The 21,298-nt window shown below is 43.5% G+C and overlaps 1 protein-coding gene across 1 annotated transcript in view; it reads right to left on the reverse strand.

Annotated features, from left to right (window-relative positions):
* Nucleotides 1-16,607, reverse strand: part of Crlf3 (cytokine receptor like factor 3) — a 47,061-nt gene extending 30,454 nt beyond the window's left edge. The window contains exon 1 of the mRNA XM_045158690.1: nucleotides 16,473-16,607. Within this exon, the coding sequence (XP_045014625.1) occupies nucleotides 16,473-16,607 (135 nt within the window). The remainder of the gene's footprint in view (nucleotides 1-16,472) is intronic.
* Nucleotides 16,608-21,298: the final 4,691 nt, after the last annotated feature.

The following is a 21,298-nucleotide window of genomic DNA, read 5'->3' on the forward strand; positions in this document are numbered from 1 at the left end:
CTCCCAAGTGCTGGCATTAAAGGCATGTGCCACCACACCCAGCTTTACTTATTTTTATTTATTTATTTTTGGCTTCCACAAATAACCCCCCCCCCCCAAGAGAGGACCCTTTCCTAATTTAGACATTGTGGCTGGTCAAGCTCAGACTAGACACCAGAATTTAGGGCCATGGCTGGCCTCTTCCTGAGATAGCCCCTAGCCGAAACCCATCAGCATCCCTCTGGCTCACCTGAGCCATGAGATAAGGCCCCTAACATAAAGTTATAAATATGTTTGTGAGGGGACGGCAAGCTCTTTGGGATGTCTGACCTCTCCTGAACCTCAAGCTTCTGGTGAAATTCTTCTCCCTTGGATGAGGGGCGAACACCCAGCCCTGACTCGACACGGGGGCTCTTTGCCCCTGCTGCTTTCCACATGGCAGGAGTTCTTTGAACTTTCTTTTCTATCCTTGTCACAATTTCTCTCAGCCTTCGACATAGGCTCTCAAGCCACGTGGATGTCTTTCTTTGGTTCTGTACATTCCTAAATAAATGTAACAAATAATTACCCTTCTCAGTCTTATTTTACTCAATTTTTTGATTAAAATTAGATAGAGGGATGGGAGACATGACTTAGTGGATAAGGTGCCTGCCTGCAAAGGCTAAGGACCTAGGTTCAACTCCACAGAACCCATGTAAACCAGATGTATATGATGGTGCATGCATCTGGAGTTCATTTGCAGTGGCTAGAGGCCCTGGCATACTCATTCTCTCTCTCTCTCTTAAATAAATAAATAAATAAATAAATAAATAAATAAATTAGACACAAGCTGGGCATAGTGGCACATGCCTTTAATCATAGCATTTGGAAGGCAGAGGTAGGAGGATCGCCGTAAGTTCAAGGCCACCCTAAAACTACTGTGAGTTCGAGGCCACCCTGAGACTATATAGTGAATCCCAGGTTAGCCTGGGCCAGAGTGAGACCCTGCCTCAAAAAACCAAAAAAAAAAAAAAAAAGAATGTAGGGGGCTGGAAAGATGGCTTAACATTTAAGACGCTTGCCTGCCAAGTCTAAGGACCCATGTTCAACTTTCTAGATCCCACATAAGCCAAACATACAAGTTGATATACATATAAGGTCGCACATGTGCACAAGGAAACACATGCGTCTGGAGTTAGAATTCAGTGGCTGGAGGTCCTGGCTCACCAATTCTCTCTTTCTTATAAAAAATAAAAATAAGCCAGGCATGGTGGTGCATGCCTTTAATCCCAGCACTCGGGAAGCAGAGGTAGGAGGATTGCTCTGAGTTCGAGGCCACCCTGAGACTATATAGTGAATTCCAGGTCAGCCTGGGCTAGAGTGAGACCCTACCTCGAAAAACAAAAAAATAAAAATAAAAATAAAATAAAATAAAAATAAGAGCCAGGCATGGTGGCACACACCATTAATCCCACAGCAGAGGAAGGAGGATATCCATGAGTTTGAGGCCACCCTGAGACTCCATAGTGAATTCCAGGTCAGCCTGAGCTACAGTAAGACCCTACCTTGAAAAACCAAAAAATAAATAAATAAATAAATAAATAAACACATAAAAATGAAGGTAGGGTTAGATGTAGTGGTCAGCTTCTAATCCCAGCACCTGTGAAATGGAAGCCAATTAGTCAGGAATTCAAGTTCATCCTCAACTACATAGGGAGTTCCAGCCCAACCTAATCTATATGAGACCCTGTCCCACAAATACAAACAAAACAAAAACTAAAGTTAGTTAGTTAATCATGGGGAGGGATGCAGAGCTGTAATCCCAACACTCAGAGAGGGCTGAAGACAGGAGGATCTTGGGTTGGAGAGGCCAGAACCTGGGCTACATAGTGAGTTGAAGGTCACTTCCTGGACAATTTAATGAAATTCAGTCTCAAAAAATAAAAAGAGCTGGGCATGGTGGCACATGCCTTTAATTTCAGCACTCAACAGGCAGAGATAGGAGGATCACCGTGAGTTCGAGGCCATCCTGAGACTACATAGTGAATTCCAGGTCAGCCTGAGCTAGAGTGAGACCCTACCTCGAAAAACCAAAATAAATAAAATACACAAATAAAAAAGGGGGACTGGAGATATGGCTTAGCTGTTAAGGCACTTGCCTGAAAAGCTGAAGGACCCAGATTCAACTCCCCAGGACCTACGTAAGCCAGACGCACAAGGTGGTACATGTGTCTGGAGTTTGTTTGCAATGGCTGGAGGCCCTGGTGGGCCCATTCTCTCTCTCTCTCTCTTGCTCTCTCCCAAATAAATAAATAAATAATTTAAAAAGAGGGGTCTGGAGAAATGGCTTAGCCATTAAGGGGCTTACCTACAAAGCCTAAAGACCCAAACTCAATTTCCCAGTACCCACGGAAGCTACATGCACAAAGTGGCGCATGTGTCTGGAGTTTGTCTGAAGTGGCTAGAGGCCCTGGGACACCCATTCTCTCTCTCTCTAATAAATAAAATATTTAAAAAATAAAATTAGGGTGGCTGGAGAGATAGCTTAGCACTTAAGGTGTTTGCCTGCAAAGCCAAAAGACCCGATTCAATTCCCCAGAACCCATAAAAATCAGATGCACAAGATGGCGCATGTGTCTGGAGGCCCTGGAATACCCACTCTCTCTTTCTCAGATAAATAAATAAAATATAAGCTGGGCATAGTGGCACATGCCTTTAGTCCCAGCACTCCGGAGGCAGAGGTAGGAGGGTTGCCGAGAATTCGAGGTCACCCTGGGACTAGATAGGAGAGTCCAAGTCAGCCTGAGCTAGAGAGACCCTACCTCGAAAAACCTAAATAAATAAATAAACAAATAAAATATATATTTTAAATGAATAAAAATAAAGAGTAGGAAGAAGAAGAGGAGGGAGTATAAGAAGGGGAGAAGATAAGGAAGAGCAGCAGCAGCCAGATGTGGTAGCTTAGGCCTGTAATACTAGTATTTGGGAGGTAGAGGCAAGAAGATTTGAGATATCCAGTCTCAAAAACAAAAAAAAAAGACAGGCATGGTAGTGCAAGCCTTTAATCCCAGCACTTACTACACAGCAACTTGGTACTCATTACTACATAAGCATTCCATCTAGTTTGAGAAGTACATAATAAAAGATCTTTTTTAAAAAATAAAAAATTGGGCTGGAGAGATGGCTTAGTGGTTAAGCGTTTGCCTGTGAAGCCTAATGACCCCGGTTCAAGGCTCGATTCCCCAGGACCCACGTTAGCCAGATGCACAAGGGGGTGTACACGTCTGGAGTTCGTTTGCAGTGGCTGGAGGCCCTGGCACGCCCATTCTCCCTCTCTCTCTGTATCTGCCTCTTTCTCTCTCTGTCTGTTGCTCTCAAATAAATAAAAAAATTAAAAATAAATAAATAAATAAAAAATCAAGGCTGGAGCTTAGTGGTTAAGGTGCTTGCCTGCAAAGCCAAAGGACCTAGATTTGATTCCCCAAGACCCACGTAAACCAGATGTACAAGATGGAGCACCCATTCTCTCTCTACCTCTCTCTCAAATAAATAAATGAAAAAATAAACATAAAAAATCAGGCTGGTCATGGTAGTGCACACCTTTAATCCCAGCACTGGGGAGGCAGAGGTAGGAGGATTGCTGTGAGTTCAAGGTCAGCCTGGACTAGAGTGAAACCCTACCTCAAAAAATAAAGAAATAAAAACAAAAAATGAAAAACAAACAGAAGAGGAGAAGGAAGTTGTTGATGATGAGTGCTTTAAATACACTTTTCTTACTAACTACTATTATTGTTATTATTATTACTGGTTTTTGAAGAAGGAGTCTCACTCTAACTCAGTCTTACCAGGAATTCACTATGTAGTCTCAGGCGGTCCTTGAACTCATGGTGATCCTCCTACTTCTGGCTCCAAAGTGCTGGGATTAAAGGTGTGCGCCACCACATCAAGCCCTACAGTTTCCTTTTTGAGACCTTGACTTGTCTGTCTTTAATTCTCCTTTATTACAAACCACCAGAGTTCTTTTTGATGACTAAGTAGCATTTTGGGCTTGTGATTGTCAACCACAGAGTGCTTTCAGATGGGCATAGTATACAGACTGAAGACGTAGCTCACTTGGTAGAGTGCTTGCCTAATATGCCTAAAGCCCTGGTCCATCGTCAGCATTACATAAATGAAATATAGTGGTACATGCCTGTGGTCCCAGCACTCAGGAGGTGCAGACAAGAGGGGAGAATAGAAGCTGAAGGTTTTTCTTAAGCTACATAGTAAGCTAAAACCAAGCCAACATGGAAGGAAGTATGTATAGGCTTACCTGGTAAGTTTTGATGTATTTATTATTGTTTATTTTTTCTAAATTATTTATTTATTTGAGAAAGAAAGAAAGGGAATGTGAGATTGAGAGAGGCAGAGAATAGGCCTGCCAGGACCTCTAACAACTGCAAATGAATTCCAGACACAGGTACCACCTTGTTCATCTGGCTTATGTGGGTCCTGAGGAATCCAGGGTCCTTAGGCTTCCCAAGCAAGCAGCTTAACCATTAAGCCATCTTTCCAGCCATCCTTTTTTTGTTTTGTTTTGTTTTGTTTATCGTGGTAGGGTCTTACTTTTAGATCAGGCTAACCTGGAATTAATGTTAGGGTGGCATTGAACTCATAGTACTTCTCCCACCGCTGCCTCCCAAGTGCTGAGATTAAAGGTGTGCACCACCACACCAGGCTTCACTTCCTTTATTCTGAGACTCTGAAACAGAAACAAAATATAGGCTCTGCATGGGCTAAGGAGCTTTTGAATTTTTTCTAAAGAGGAAATTGGTGTTACCTAACCAGTGTACTTCCTGGGTATGCTGTATCCGTTAAGATGATGCAGGACCCAGATGGTATAATGCTCACATGCAGAATTTCCTCTTGCTGGTGAGGGCTTGAATATACTATAGTTCTCTGACATGCTATTTATTCTACCTGTATTGTTTATCTGAGCCAGCTACGCCTTCTTGTTAAAAATACAAGTTCTCAGGGGCTGGAGAGATGGCTTAGCAGTTAAGCGCTTGCCTGAGAAGCCTAAGGACCCCAGTTCGAGGCTCGGTTCCCCAGGTCCCACGTTAGCCAGATGCACAAGGGGGCGCACGCGTCTGGAGTTCGTTTGCAGAGGCTGGAAGCCCTGGCACGCCTATTCTCTCTCTTCCTCTATCTGTCTTTCTCTCTGTGTCTGTCGCTCTCAAATAAATAAATAAATAAATAATTAAAAAAAAAAATACAAGTTCTCAGACAGGCGTGTTGGCTCATGCCTTTCATCCCAGCACTAAGGAGTCAGAGGTAGGTGGATCGCTGTGAGTTCGAGACCACCCTAAGACTAAAGAATGAATTCCAGGTCAGCCTGGGCTAAAGTGAAACCCTACCGTAATAAGAAACAAAAGAAGAAAATACAAGTTTTCAGCCAGTAGTTTTTAGCCTGAAGATGTGCATTTCTAGCAAAAATCATAAAACAACAGAGCAATGTTTCTATGGTTCTTTTTTTTTTTTAAGGTAGGGTCCCATTCTTGCCCAGGCTGACCTGCAATTCACTATGTAGTCTCAGGGTAGCCTCGAACTCATAGTGATCCTCCTACCCCTGCATCCCGAGTGCTGGGATTAAAGGCACGTGCTGCCATGCCCAGTTCTGTATGGTCCTTTTAAAACTTTATACAAGAACTAGGCGTGGTGGTGCATATCCACAATCCCAGTGCTCTACAGACCGAGACCAGGAGGAAGGCTCATGTTCAAGATCAGCCTGAAGTACACAGGGTAGACTGTCTCAAAGTCAAACAAATAATAAATAATAAAAGGGTTGGAGAGATTGCTCAGTGGTTAAGGTGCTTGCTTGCAATGTCTGATGGACTGGGTTTGCTTCCCAAGTATACACATAAAGCCAGATGCACAAAGTAGCCCATGCATCTGGAGTTGGCTTGCAGTGTCAAGAGGCCCTCTCTCTCCCTCTCCTCCTCTTTCTATTTGATGGCCTGGGTTTGATTCCCCAGTATCCACATAAAGCCAGATGCACAAAGTGGAGTTGGTTTCCAGTGTCAAGAGGCCCATTCTCTCTCCCTCCTTCTCTTTCTCTCTATTTGTAAATAAATGAATTTTTTTTTTAAATAAAGAAAACTATGGGTTAAAGAGATGGCTTGGCACTTGCCTGTGAAGCCTAAGAACTCATGTTCAAATCACCACATCCCCAGTAAGCCAGACACACAATGCTGCACATGTGCCACAAGGGGTTGCACGTCTGGAGTTTGATCGCAGCAGCTGAAGGCCCTGGCATCCCCATTCTCTCTCTCTCACTAAAAAAAGAAAACTGTAATATATATTGTTTATACTGGTTAATCACATTGTAAACTCTTTTTCCACTAAAACAGTAAACAATATATATTATAGGGCTGCAGAGATTGCTCAGTGGTTAAGGCACTTGTTTGTAAAGTCTGATCGCCCAGGGCTCAATTCCCCAGTAGCCACGTAAAGCCAGATGCACAAAGTGGCACATACATGCATCTGCAGTCTGTTTGCAGCATCTGGAGGCCCTGGCACACCCATTCTCTATGTCTCTCTTTTCTCTCTCTCTCTGCATGCAAATAATGAATAAAAATATTTAGCCAGAGTCAGGCATGGTGGTGCATGACTTTAATTCCAGCGCTGAGGAAGCAGAGGTAGGAGGATCACTGAGAGTTCGAGGCCACCCTGAGACTACAAAGTGAATTTCAGGTCAGCCTGGGCTAGAGTGATACCCTACCACGAAAAAGTCAAAAAGAAGAAAAAGAAAAAATTTTTAATAAATAAATAAATAAATAAAGGTAATGGTAGCCAGGCATGGTGCTGCACTCCTTTAATCCCAGCAACAAGAGGCAAAGGTAGGAAGATCACCGTGAGTTTGAGGCCACCCTGAGATTACCTTGAAAAAACAAACAACAACAAAAACAACAAAAAAAAAGTAAAATAGCTAGTTACTGCCCAGCCCAACGCCCTCTTGTAATTTACTCAATAAACCATCCCTATTTAAACAAACAAACTGGAACATAGGGAGATGAATCAGTGAATGCAATGCAACTTAGTACCTGAGTTTGGGCCGCAGACCCTATGTAAAAGCCAGAAGCTATGGCAGGCTTCTGTAATCTCAGTGTACCAAAGGCAAGATGGGCATCAGAAAGGAGAATTTACTGGAAGCTCTCGAAAAGGAGCAAAGAGACCCTACCTCAAAACAAGGTGGAGAGGCTAGGAAGATGGCTCAGAGGTTAAAGGCTCTTGCTTACAAAGCCTACAGCCTGGGATTTAATTCCCAAGCTACCCACACAAACCAGATGCAACAAGCATCTGGTTTTTGATCAAGAGGCTCAGAACACACACACACACACACACACACACACACACACACGCGCGCATTTTTGAAAAAAAAAAAAAAAAGGCAAGGATAGACCCAAAAGTTGTCCTCTGATCTCGACACACAAGCACACAAAAGTATTTAAAATCAAAAAAGGGCAAAGTAACAACTTGGGTTAGATCATTTAGTAGTCTGCTACATTACTGGTCCAGGAACCAAATCTTGAGAAACTCATGGCATCCTATAGCCTTCTTCTCTAAGAGATACCCTAGAACCTGGGTTGAACCTATAACTACCAACATAGTAACATGCTCAAAGCAGTACTATGAAACTGATGCTGTGCCAGTTCAAGGCTTCGCCCTTAAGAAGACCTGACAACTGCTTTTGTTCTTTTGAAGGTTTTGAGCTACCATGAAAGTGGTATAATTTTCTTGGTAGAAGGAAAGAGGAAGAGGGAAAATCAGAAGGAAAAAGGACAGACAGAAAAGATGAAAGAAGAAAGAGGGAAAGAGGAAGATTGAGTTTGGTGTTAAGACCCAATATCTCACCTTTCCAACTGACTCCTATTAACACTAAGGTGTGAATAAGTAAGTGAGCCTTCTGTCATGGACATTCCAGTCTCAACACTATCTGACAGAAACCAGTGTTGCTGAGTAAAACCAGAACTGGAAAATCCCAGTCAAATTCCAGAATTGTAAGCAAATAAGAGTCTGTTTCCTAACCCCTTTTCTTGTGACAGGGTTTCACTTTATGTAGACCTGGCCTGAAATTCATCATGTAGTACAGGCTGGCCTCAAACTTCCACGATTCTCCTGCCTCAGCCTACCAAGTGCTGGTATTACAGGCTTGCACAACCCCACACAGCTAAAATGGCTGCTTTTTAAGTCAAACCATATGATAAAACAACTGTTTAACTCTTAATTAACTGCGTTCATGAATAAGAAACATATAATCACCACTACAGACAATCTAAAAACGGTACTAGGGGCCACTGGTACAGTGCTTGCCAAGCATACGTGGGTTCCACCACCTGCACAAACCAGGCATGGTGGAACATATCTGGGTGATTCCAGTATTCAAGAGGTAGAGGCAAAAGGATCAAAAGTTTTAAGGTCTTGGGCTAGAGAGATGGATTCACAGTTAAGGTGCTTGCCTGTGAAGCCTAAGGGCCCATGTTAGACTCGCCAGATCCCATGTAGGCCAGGCACACAAGGTAACACAGCACAAGGTTGTAAATGCACAATAGATGGTACACATGTCTGCAGTTCAATTGCAGTGGCTAGAGGCTCTGGGGTGCCAATTCTCTCCCTCCCTCCCTCTCTCTCTCATTAAAAAAAAAAAAAAAAAGCCAAGCATGGTGGTGCACGCCTTTAATTCCAGCACTCGGAGACAGAGGTATGAGGATTACCATGAGTGTGAGGCCACCCTGAGACTACATAGTAAAATCCAGGTCAACCTGGGCTAAAGCAAGACCTTACCTCAAAAAAAAAAAAAAAAAAAAAAGGCTAGAGAACTGGCTTAGTGGTTAAGGCACTTGACTGTGAAGCTAACATCCCAGGTTTCATTCCCCAGTACCCACATAAGTTAGATGCACAAGGTAGTACATGAATCTGGACTTAAGTTTGCAGTGGCTAGAGGCCCTGGCATATCCATTTTCTTTCTATATATTTCTCTCTCTCAAATAAATAAAATATTTTTAAAAAACAAATTAAAGGGTGGAGAGATGGCTTAGTGTTTATGGTGCTTGCCTGTGAAGCCTAAGGACCAACGTTCAAACTCTCCAGATGCCAAGTAAGCCAGATGCACAGAAGTGATGTAAGTGTAAGGTCACACATGCACACTAGGTGGTGCAAGCATCTGGAGTTCACTGTGGCCCCCGCATGCCAATTCTCACTCTCTCAAAAAAGAAAAGCCGGACGGGCGTGGTGGCACACGCCTTTAATCCCAGCACTCGGGAGGCAGAGGTAGGAGGATCGCCAGGAGTTCGAGGTCACCCTGAGACTACAGAGTGAATTCCAGGTCAGCCTGGGCTAGAGTGAAATCCTACCTCAAAAAAACAAACAACAACAACAAAAAAAAAAAAACAGAGAGAGAGAGAGAGAAAAGAATTAAGCTGGGTGTGGTGGCACATGTCTTTAAATCCAGCACTTGGAGGACAGAAGTAGGACTGCTGTGAGTTCAAGGCCTACCTGAGACTACATAGTAAATTTCAGGTCCACCTGGACTAGAGTGAAACCCTATCTTGAAAAATCAAAACAACAACAAGAATTAATTCATGAAGGATTATTTCCCTGACATCAATATACAAGACCTAGAAGTATCTCTGGTACTTCACTGAGTGAATGAACAAATGAACATTTATTTAAGAGTTAATTTCTTTGGCACTTAAATCTTTTTGTTAAATATTTTATTTACATTTATATTTGAGAGAGAAAGAGGAAGAGAGATAGGGAAAGAGGCAGATACAGAATTGGCACTCTATGGCCTTCAGCCTCTGCAAATGAACTCAAGAAGCATGTGCCACCTGTGCATCTGGCTTATGTGGGTCCTGGGAAATCAAACCTGGGTCCTTTGGCTTTAAAGGCAAATACCTTAACAGCTAAGCCATCCCTCCAGCCACCCTCCCCACCGCCCCCCCACACACACTTAAATCTTAATGCCAAGGATTTCATGAAGGTATAGAGAACTTTATTTTTTTCTCAAGTTAAGGTCTTGCTCTAGCTCAGGCTGACCTGGAATTTACTATGGAGTCTCAGGGTGGCCTCAAACTCACTGCAATCCTCCTACCTCTGCTTCTCAAGTGCTGGGATTAAAGGCGTGTGCCACCACACCAGGAAAGAACTATTCTTAATGATTTCAACACCGGGACAGGCTGGTTGTAAACTCTGTCTGATTTCCTGAAAACAACGTAACATCTCTCTAGCCTTAGCTTTTTTCAACAGTGTAGATGGGTAGCACAGGCCTATAATCCTGACACTTAGGAGGTGAAGGCAGGATGATCAGTGGTTCAAGGTCATTTTTAGCTACATAGAAAGGCCAGCATAGGCTAAATGAGATCTTGTCTTAAAAAAAAAAAAAAAACAGTAAGAGTTACAGACAACCTTGCATTCTACAAAGAACTTCCTTTTCTCTAAAAACAGACAGTAGGGACTTGCCTTAACCGCAGAGAAGAAACTGTGACATGTTTTTGACAGAATAATTTAAAACATGTTTATTCTTTTACCCTCTAGATTTCCATACATATCATTTTGTAACAACAGACAAGCTTTATAAGATTTTTAAAGGGTAAGAAACAAAAGTAAATATCGAAAGTATGTCAAGAGTTTCTGAAAAAGTTAAATAAGTGATAGACAAAAAAAGAATTACCATGTGATCCAGTAATTAGTGGATATGTTCTAAAAACACACTGAAAGTATGCCTACCCAAAAAACTGTATACAGGGCTGGAGAGATGGCTTAGCAGTTAAGGCGCTTGTCTGTGAAGCCAAAGTCCCAGGTTCAATTTCCTAGCACCCATGTAAGCCAGATGCACAAGGTGGCACAGGCGTCTGAAGTTTGGTTGCAGTGGCTGGAGGTTCTGGCATGCCCATTCTCTTTCTCTCTCAAATAAATATTTTTAAATAGTTGTATATAGGGCTAAGGATCTGGCTTAGTGGTTAAGGTGCTTGCCTGCAAAGCCAAATGACCCAGGTTTGAATCCCCAGAACCCACATAAAACCAGATGCACAAGGTGGCACATGCATCTGGAGTTGGTTTGCAGTGGCTAGAAGTCCTGGCATGCCTATTTTCTCTCTGCATCTGTCTGCCTTTCTCTCTCTCAAGTAAATAAATAAGTAAAATATTAAAAAATAAAAAGTTGTATACAAATGTACACATCAGCATTATTTGTAATTATCAAAAAATTTTTAAAGCTGGGCATGGTGGCATACTTCTTTAATCCCAGCACTTAGGAGATAGAGTGAGAGAGAAAGAGAGAGAATGGGAGCGCCAGGGCCTCTAGCCATTGCATATTAACTCCAGATGCATGTGCCATCTTGTGTATCTGGCTTACGTGGGTCCTAGGGAATTGAACCAAGGTCCTTTTTGCAGGCAAATGCCTTAACTGCTAAGCCATCTCTCCAGGCCCCAAATATGAATTTTTAAAATATTTTTATTTACTTAAACTGGGTGTGGTGGCACACGCCTTTAGTCCCAGCACTCAGGAGGCAGAGGTAGGAGGATCACCGTGAGTTCAAGGCCACCCTGAGACTCCATAGTGAATTTCAGGTCAGCCTGGGCTACAGCAAGACCCTACCTGAAAAAACAAAAGCAAAAACAAAAACAAAATATTTTTATTTACTTGAGAGAGAGTACATGCACAAGAGAAAGGCAAACAGTATGGGTAAACCAAGGCCTTTTGCCACTACAAATGAACTTCAGACACATGTGCCATTCTATACATCTGGCTTTACATGGGTGCTGAGGATTCCAAGCCATCAGGCTTTGCAAGCAAGCGCCTTTAACTGTTCAGCCATCTCTCCAGCCCCTAAAAAATGAACTTTGCTGGATATTGCGGCACATACCTTTAATCTCAGCACTCAGGTAGGAAGATCACAGTGAGTTCAAGGTCAGCCTGGTCTACAGTGTGAGTTCCAGGTAAGCCTGGATTAGAATAAGAGCCTGCCTCTAAGAACAATGTATGGTATGTAAATTGTATCTCAATTAAAAAAGACGGGCATGGTGGCACACGCCTTTAATCCCAGCACTTGGGAGGCAGAGGTAGGAAGTTCATCATAAGTTTGAGGCCACCCTGAGACTACATAGTGAATTCCAGGTCAGCCTGGGCTAGAATGAAACCCTACCTAAAAATAAAAAAATTAAATTAAAAAAAAAAAACAGAATGAAAAAAACTGGAAGGGCTGCAGAAGATGACTTAGTGGTTAAGGCATTTGCCTGCAAAGCTAAAAGACTCCTGTTGGATTCCCCAGGACCCACATGAGCCAGATGCACAAGGAGGCGTATGTGTCTGGAGTTTGTTTGCAGTGGCTGGAGGCTTTGGTGCGCCCATTTTCTCTCTCTCTCTACCTCTTTTACTCTCTCAAGTAAATAAATAAAATATATTTAAGAAATCAGAGGGCTGGAGAGATGGCTTAGCGGTTAAGGCACTTGCCTATGAAGCCTAAGGACCCAGGTTCGATTCTCCAGGTCCCATGTTAACCAGATGCACATTGTGGTGCATGCCTCTGGAGTTCGATTACAGTGGCTAGAAGCCCTGGTGCACTCCTTCTCTCACCCTCCCCATATCTAATAAATAAATAAAACAATAAAAAATATTTTAAAAAAAAGAAAAGAAAGAAATTGGAAAGCCAGGCATGGTGATGCACGCCTTTAATCCCAGCACTTGGGAAGCAGAGATTTGAGGATTCCTCTGAGTTCAAGGCTACCCTGAGACTACATAGTGAATTACAGGTCAGCCTGGGCTAGAGTAAGACCCTACTTAAAAAGAAGAAATTTGGATATGGAGGAATGGCTTAGTGGTTAAGGCGCTTGGCTACAAAGCCAAAGGACCCAGGTTCAATTCCCCAGGCCCATGTAAGCCAGATGCACAATGTGGCACATGCTTCTGTAGTTCATTTGCAATGGCTGAAGGCCCTGTTATGCATATTCTCTATCTACCGCTCTCTCTCTCAAATAAATTATTAGAAAAAAAAAAAAAAAGAAGAAAATATTGAAGCCAGACATGATGGCACACACCTTTAATCCCAGCACTCGGGAGGCAGAGGTAGGAGGATTGCTGTGATTTCAGGGGCCAGCCTGAGACTACACAGTGAATTCCCAGGTTGGCCTAGGCTAGAGTGGACCCTACCTCGAAAAACCAAAAGAAAGAAAGAAAGAAATTGGCACTTGGTGTTCCTCAGTGGTAAAGTGCTTACCTATCATGTACAATGCACTGGAATCTATCCCTAACCAATAAAATAAAATTTAAAAGTTGGGGGAGAGATAAAAAGAAAATCAATCAAGCTGGGTGTTGTGGCACACGGTTTTAATCCCAGCATTTAGGAGGCAGAGGTAGTAGGATCACGGTGAGTTTGAGGCCACTCTGAGATTACATAGTGAATTCCAGGTCAGTCTGGACTAGTGAAACCCTACCTCAAAAAAAAAAAAAGAAAGAAAATCAATCAAGTAAAAATATAAAAAGAGTTACATCCTACATTCCTTCTCCTTGCCCCTCTCACCCTTTCCCATGCAAAATCTTTGACTAGAAAGCTATATATTTTATGCAGTTAATCTGAAAATTATTGGAACTAAAAGTACACTAACCACCAAACAAAAGCAGCTGCTTATTTGGATAATATTTTTGTGGCATAGAACTGCCTAAAAATGTAACTTGACAGAGGTTATATTATACAAATCCAAACATGCAGGATAGACTCAAACTAGCTATTGTAACCGGCACTGGAACAAAACACATCCCAGGGGACAAAGAAGAACCACACACTACTACTGGATATGGTCAGAAAGCAATGTCATCAGAAATCTTAACTGGAATGGATGTGTTCTTAGTGTTCCCTGTCTCAAACATGAAACAAGAGCCTTCAGCAACAAGATAAAACAAATCAAAAAAAAAAAAAAAAAATCATACTGATCTGCACTAATTATAGGAGAGTATGTTGTGTACTTAAATTATTGGATACAAACTTACTTGGTTGGGATGTAACTCAGTGGTAGAGCAGTGTCCTCACATCTTTAAGGCCCCAGGGCTTGTTCCCAGGCATCATCAATAAATAAAAAATGAAAGAACAAAGATTTTGATTTATTTTTCAGTGCTATGGGCTGTGCTAGGTACGTACTTTATCACTGAGTCACAATTCCATCCTTAGGTTTGGAAACTGAACAGTTAACTATCTAGGATGGAAATCCATATATATGTGTGTGTGTGTGTGTGTGTGTGTGTGTGTGTGTGTGTGTGTGTGTGTATGCATGTTTTTTTGTTTGTTTTTGTTTTTGTTTTTCAGAAATACGGTCTCACTGTAGCCCAGGAAGACCTGGAACTCACTCTGTAGTCCCAGGTTGGTCTCACACTCAATGATCCTCCTACCTCTGCCTCTGCTGAAATTAAAGGTGTATGCTACTACACCTGGTGCAATAATTTTTTTAATTCACTATCAGATGAAAAATTAATAGGACCTACCCCCAGGTGCTAACCTCATTCCCTTAGTGCCAACCCTACTGCCTCTTAATTGCTCACAGAGTGAAATAGTCATGTTCATATAAGATATTTTAACTGGTTGGAACATTAGTCATATATTAATAAGTACTTTAGAGCCAGGCATAGTGGCATACGCCTTTAATCTCAGCAATCAGAAGGCAGAGATTGGATTGCCGTGAGTTCGAGGCCACCCTGAGACTATGCAGTGAATTCCAGGCCAGCTTGGACTAGAGTGAGACCCTACCTGGGGGGGCAGGGGAGACAAGGCAGATGTTTTCAAAGTAAAAACCAGGTCAGTTGCATTAGAAAGCCCTGTAAAGTAGTCACCATATCAGGATTAATCAAATCATACATAGATTCTGCTTCTAGTTTTGCTACTAGAATAGTGATGCCTGGCTTACATGAGTTCTAAAAAAGATTTGAAAATATATGAAACCCAAAACATGATGACAATATCCAAAGGCACTGCACTAGTTCCATGATTTTCAGATTCCATATAGCATGGGAGTTACTAGTATGATGATGTATTTTCATGTCTTATGAGACATAGATAATGTTAATGGAATTCCACTTTTTCAAAAAACATTTACTAGCAGGGTGTGGTGGCACATGCCTTTAGTCCCAGCACTTGGGAGGCAGAGGTAGAATTGCCATGAGTTCCAGGCCACCCTGAGACTAAATAGTGAATTCCAGGTCAGCCTGAGCTAGAGTGAAACCCTACCTTGAAAAACCAGGAAAAAAAAAAAAAAATTACTAAGCAATACTGCTAATGGTAGCCTGAGGATTATGTGTCCTATCACATATTAGCAGAGGGTTATATCTTTTCTCTGTTTACGCTTGAGGGTGCAGAGAAGCCATGTGGCTTTTCCATATCTTTGATAACTCTTTTCCCCAAGGACCAGATAAGCGTACCACTTGAAAGTAAATTTAGCTACCCCTTTCAGCACTCTTCTCTTTAAATCTGACCAATTCCCTTCAACTCTGTATTATACACCCTCCCAGAAGTATCTGGCTTTCCTCCTCCTGCCCTTCCAACAACCTTCAAAAATTCTAAACCATCTAGAAGTAGATTACTCTAAATAATTTTTAAAGTATATTTATTTAGACAGACACCATGAGAATGGGCGTGCCAGGGTCTCCAGCCACTAGGTGCATTTGCCGCTTTGTGCATCTGGTTTTACATGAGTACTGGGGAATCAAACCCGGACTTTGCGAGCAAGTAAGTGCCTTTAATGGCTGGGCCTTCTCTCCAGCCCTCTAAATAAAAGTATTCTCGATTGCCGGGCGTGGTGGCGCACGCCTTTAATCTCAGCTCTCAGGAGACAGAGGTAGGAGGATCGCCGTGAGTTCGAGGCCAGCCTGAGACTACATAGTGAAGTCTAGGTCAGCCTGGACGAGAGTGAAATCCTACCTCGAAAAACCAAAAAAAAAGTATTCAGGATCATATGAGTGATTCGAGCATTAACCTCATTCATTTGTCATTAACAGTAGTGTTTCTCAATCCCTACTTCTCCCTTCTTCACTCTCTCCTCTCAATGCCAATTCTGTCTCCACTTTTAGCTCTCCCTAGCTCCTGACCGTCCGGCTCTCTGAAATGATGATTATTGATCTGCACAGGTTTTCCCTCCCGATCCCCACCTCTGTGCAGTCTCTTCAGTCCCCATTTCCCTCTAGGATCCCCTCCCATTAGTCCGAGGCGGCTCCCTCGGCGCCTCGCCAGAGACGCCACCCCGGTGCCCCTCGCCATCCTGCACTCCTCCTAGGGTCCCCAAACTTGCCTTCCCCCTTGAGCACCTCCCCGGCTTCCCCGTCCTCGTGACCAGACTCTAGCCGGTCCCCAGCCGCCTGCAGAGCCCCTCTCCTGCCCCACAGCTCGAGGGCGTTCGCAGCCACACAGTCCACCCGCGCCCCCACGCCCGTCCCCGGAGCCCCCCCCAACCCCCCAATCCCCACGGCCCCAGGCCCACAGCGGCCCTCCGACCTGCCTCTGCGCCTCCCGCAACCCCTGCAGCCGCTGGCCCAGCTCCCGCCGGTAACTCTGCGCCGCCTCCACGTTCTCGCGGGCCTCCTGCAGCAGCAGCTCGGGCTCGGGCTCCGGCTCCATCGCGCCCCTCATCCGGCCGCTCGGCCCGCTACTGCGGCGCGGGTTCCCGACTCGGCCCGGGAGCCCGCGAGCGGCCCCGCGCGGCCTCGCGCAGGCGGAAGCGACACCGGCCGCGGCCCGGCCTCGTCCGTCACGCCCCGCCACGCCCCGCCCCGCGGCAGCTTGATTGACAGCTGCACATTGGGGGCCAGGAGCCAATGGCATCGGGCTCTCGGCGGGGTCTGAGTCTTAGCACCCGCCCTCCTAGCGGTACCGTGGCCCTGTGGCCTGCGACCCGGGCTCCTGATGCTTCCTCAGGAAACTAGTGCAAGCACTGGCAAGAGCACGAAGCTAAGAGCTTCCCACGTCTAATCTCGCAGCCCTAGTTTTATCTTCATCGCCAGATCTGAGGCCACACGCCCCTGGCCCTTAAATCACCCCTAATGCATAAGTCTCTCAGCTGCAGCAGGCATTTCTGGAGGTTTCTAGCTCCAGGCGCCACCACCTAGAAAAGGTCAAAATCTAAGAAGAGAGACGGTCAAGTGATGCCCAACGGAACAGAAATATTGGCCCAAGTCTAAGGCGAATGTTCATAATTTGTGTGTGGGGGGGGGGTAGTGGTGGTTTTGGCAAGGGCCTGTAGCAAATATTTTAGCATGACAAGTAATTAAAAAAAAAAAAATTCTACGTTTCCGGGCTGGAGAGACAGCAGTTAAAGCGCTTGCCTGCAAAGCCAAAGGAGCCAGGTTCGATTTCCCAGGACCCATGTAGGCCAGATGCAAGAGGTAGCACATACATCCGGAGTTCGTTTGCAGCAGCTGGAGACCTTGGGGCGCCCATTCTGTGTTCCTCTCTCTCGCAAATAAATAAATAAAAATATATAAATATCAATGTTTCCATATAGCAAGTAAACGAGTGTGATCATGTGCAATAAAACCTTATGAGTGCAGCAGGGTAGAATGTTTCGTTCCTACTGTCAAGCTACTGGGAAGGTTAAAGCTGGAGGATCACTTGAGCCCAGGAGCTTGAGACTAGCCTGCTATAAATAGCTGTAAAATAAACTTTTTGAATATTAAAATGTAAATATGGAATAATTTTCACCTGTCAATGTACTATTGGGGTTCCCCTCCACCTCTACTAAAAAAAAAAAAAAAAGGTTAAAGTGATTAGTTGACAGGCCAGGTGTGGTGGAACGCGCTTTTAATCCCAGCACTCAGAAGGCAGAGGTAGGAGGATCACCATGAGTTGGAGGCCACCCTGAGACTACATAGTGAATTCCAGGTCAGCCTGGACTAGAGCTAGACCCTACCTTGAAAAACCACACACACACACACACACAGTCTGGAGGGATGGCTTAGCAGTTAAGGCCTTTGCCTACAAAGTGAAAGGACCCAGGTTTAATTACCCAGGACCTAGTAAATCAGAGCGTCTGGAGTTCATTTGCAATGGCTAGAGGCCCTGGAGCGCATTCTCTCCCCCCACCTTCTCTGTGAAAGAAAGAAGGAAAGAGAGAAAGAAAGAAAAGAAAAGACACACACACATACACACACACACACACACACACACACACACATACAATCAAAACAGAAAGGAAAATGAAAACAGGACAATCCCTTGGAAGCTCACAAACCTGCTACTCTGGCAAAAGCTACAAGGAACAACAATCAAGGTGAAAGTCAGGGACTAAGTCTGAAAAGTGCCCTGGCACTACATAAACATGTGCCCAGCAAAAATCCATGGGGGCTGGAAAGATGGCTTAGCGGTTGAGGCACTTGCCTGGAAAGCCAAAGGACCCAGGTTCAATTTCCCAGGACCTATGTAAGCCAGATGCACATGGTGACACATGCATCTGAAGCTCATTTGTGTGCCTATTCTCTCTTTCTCCTTCTTCCTCTTTCTCTCAAATAAATAAATAAGTAAAAATAACAACAACAAAAAAAAAGGCATTAGCAGAACAGAGTTAGATGGTCATTATAAAGGTCCGACAGTAAAAAGAAGGGGAAAGTTAGTTAAATGATTCAAGAAAATAAGAAGATTTCAGCAATAAAATAAAAATGAGTATTAAAATGTTTGTGTTATGGTTGTAAAAATTTATTTATTTATTTATTTATTTGACAGAGAAAAAGGGAAAGAGAGAGAGAGAGAATGGGCACGCCAGGGCCTCCAGCCACTGCAAGCCAACTCCAGACGCATGAGCCCTCTTGTGCATCTGGCTAACATGGGTCCTGAGGAATCGAACCTGGGTCCTTTGGCTTTACAGGAAAACTCTTTAATCACTAAGCCATCCCTCCAGCCTCCATGGATTATTTATTTATTTTATTTTATTTGGTTTTTCAAGGAAGGGTTTTACTCTAGCCCAGGCTGACCTAGAATTCACTCTGTAGTCTCAGGGTGTCCTTAAATTCATGGTGATCCTCCTACCTCCCTTTCCTAGTGGTAGGATTAAAGGTGTGCACCACCAAGCCCAGAACTTAAAAATTTTTTTTTTCTTTTTCTCTTTCCAAGGTAGGATATCATCTTTATTTATTTAATTTATTTTTAAAATATATTTTGTTTTTATTTATTTATTTGATAGAGAGAGAGAGAATGGGCACACCAGGGCCTCTAACTACTGCAAATGAACTCCAGACACATGTGCCACATTACACACCTGGCTTACGTGGGATCTGGAGAATCAAAATTGGGTCCTTAGGTTTTGCAGGCAAGTACCTTAACAACTGAACCATCTTCCTAGCCCTTGCTTATATGGAATACACACCGTAACCCTGCATAGTCTTGACCTCATGGTGATCATCCTACTTCAGCTTCCGCCAGCCTCCTGATTGCTGGGATTAAAAGCAGGCACCACCATGCCAAAGTATTTCTTAAAAGTTTTTTTTTTTTTTTTTTTTTTTTTTTTTTTTTTTTCCGAGGTTGACTCTCACTCTAGCTCAGTCTGACCTGGAATTCACTATGGATTCTCAGGGTGGCCTTGAACTCACAGTGATCCTCCTACTTCTGCCTCCCAAGTGCTGAGATTAAAGGCATGTGCCACCACGCCTGGCTTTCTTTAAATTTTTATTTGAGGATTTCATACATGGATATAATGTGTTTTGATCATTGTTATCCCATCACCCTCTCTTTTCCTCATCCCACTCTAGCTGAATCCCTTCCTCTTCCTAACTAGGACCCCCTTCTACCTTCATAGTTGTTTTTCTTTTCTTCTTTGTGATCGAATTTTGGTAGAAGAAATTTCACAAAGAAACCAGGTCCAGATGATACTCTAAAACAGTTTATATTGTACAAGCCTTACCAGGGAGACAGCATGACCCTGATCTCTGCCTTATCTGTGCAGCTGCCCCCTGCTCGTATCTGGTTAGTGCAGCCACAGACACAAACACCACTGGACAAACAGCTTTCTGCTCTACATTTGTACTTTCTTATCACTGATTTATTGCTAAGGAATTTTCTGTCTCTGCCCCAAAATCATGTAACCTTAGAAACTTGTAACCCACCAATAGTTGGGATGCAGAGGTAGGAGGTTCGTAGTGAGTTCAAGGCCACCCTGAGACTCCATAGTGAATTCCAGGTCATCTTGGGCAAGTGAGAGAGACCCTACCTTGAAAAACTGAAAATAAATAAATAAAATAAAATAAAACCTGTGAGGGACTGCAGAGGTGTCTTAGCAGTTAAGGTGCTTGCCTACAAAGCCAAAGGATCCAGGTTCAATTCCCCAGTACTCATGTAAAGCCAGATGCACAACATGGTGCATGTGTCTGGAGTTTATTTGTAGCAGCTGGAGCCCTGGCATCATGCCCATTTGCTCTCGCTCTCATTCTTACTCTCTCAAACAAACAAACAAAATCTTTGAGTTATCAGAGCTCAGTACTCAGGCCTTGGAAGTTATTCCCCCAAATCTATGTGAGCATGCATCTTTTTTTTTTGATTCTCCACTCTATTTCTGGTGCCATATCTGGGTGACTCAGTTTAATTAGGGTTGCTTACATGAGTACATGTTAGGCGTTAATTTACCAGAGCATAGTTAACTTACCAGTGACTACAACACTGAAAAAAAATGTCTTCCTCTTCCCCAGTATTTTTCTTGATACAAGTGCAAGAAATTTGTGTCTAATATACCCAAACCATATTAAAAAAAATAAAAAATAAATAAAACTGGGGGAAATATTGTGAAATGTCTCCTCCCAGTCATGAAATTTTTGTTGTTGTCGTTGTTTTTGTTTTTTTCAAAGTAAGATCTCACTCTAGCTCAGGCTGACCTGGAATTCACTATGTAGTCTCAGGGTGGCCTCAGATTCACGGTGATCCTCCTACCTCTGCCTTCCGAGTGCTGGGATTGAAGGCGTGCACCACCATGCCTGGCAAGAGTGGATCTTCTTGCTTGGTGTCGTGGCTGGGATCAGCCTGTGCTAGAGTGAGAACCTACCTAGAAAAATTTAAAAAGAAAAGAAAAAAAATTATAGTGTATAGCTGGTTTCCTAGCTTCAGTTTTACATCATGTGCATGCTTTGTTCCACTGATACACTGTAGTCAGTACACAGTACAAAAGTGAAAGATGGGCTGCAGAGATGGCTTAGCAGTTAAGGCATTTGCCTGCAAAGCCTGAAGACCCAGGTTAGATTTTCCAGGTCCCATATAAGCCAGCTGCACAAGGTGGCACATGCATCTGAATTCGTTTGCAGTGTCTAAAGGCCCTGATACATCCATTCACACTCTTCCCCTTTCTC

This window comes from Jaculus jaculus, chromosome 9 (assembly GCF_020740685.1).
Source record: "Jaculus jaculus isolate mJacJac1 chromosome 9, mJacJac1.mat.Y.cur, whole genome shotgun sequence".
Taxonomy (NCBI): Eukaryota; Metazoa; Chordata; class Mammalia; order Rodentia; family Dipodidae; genus Jaculus; species Jaculus jaculus.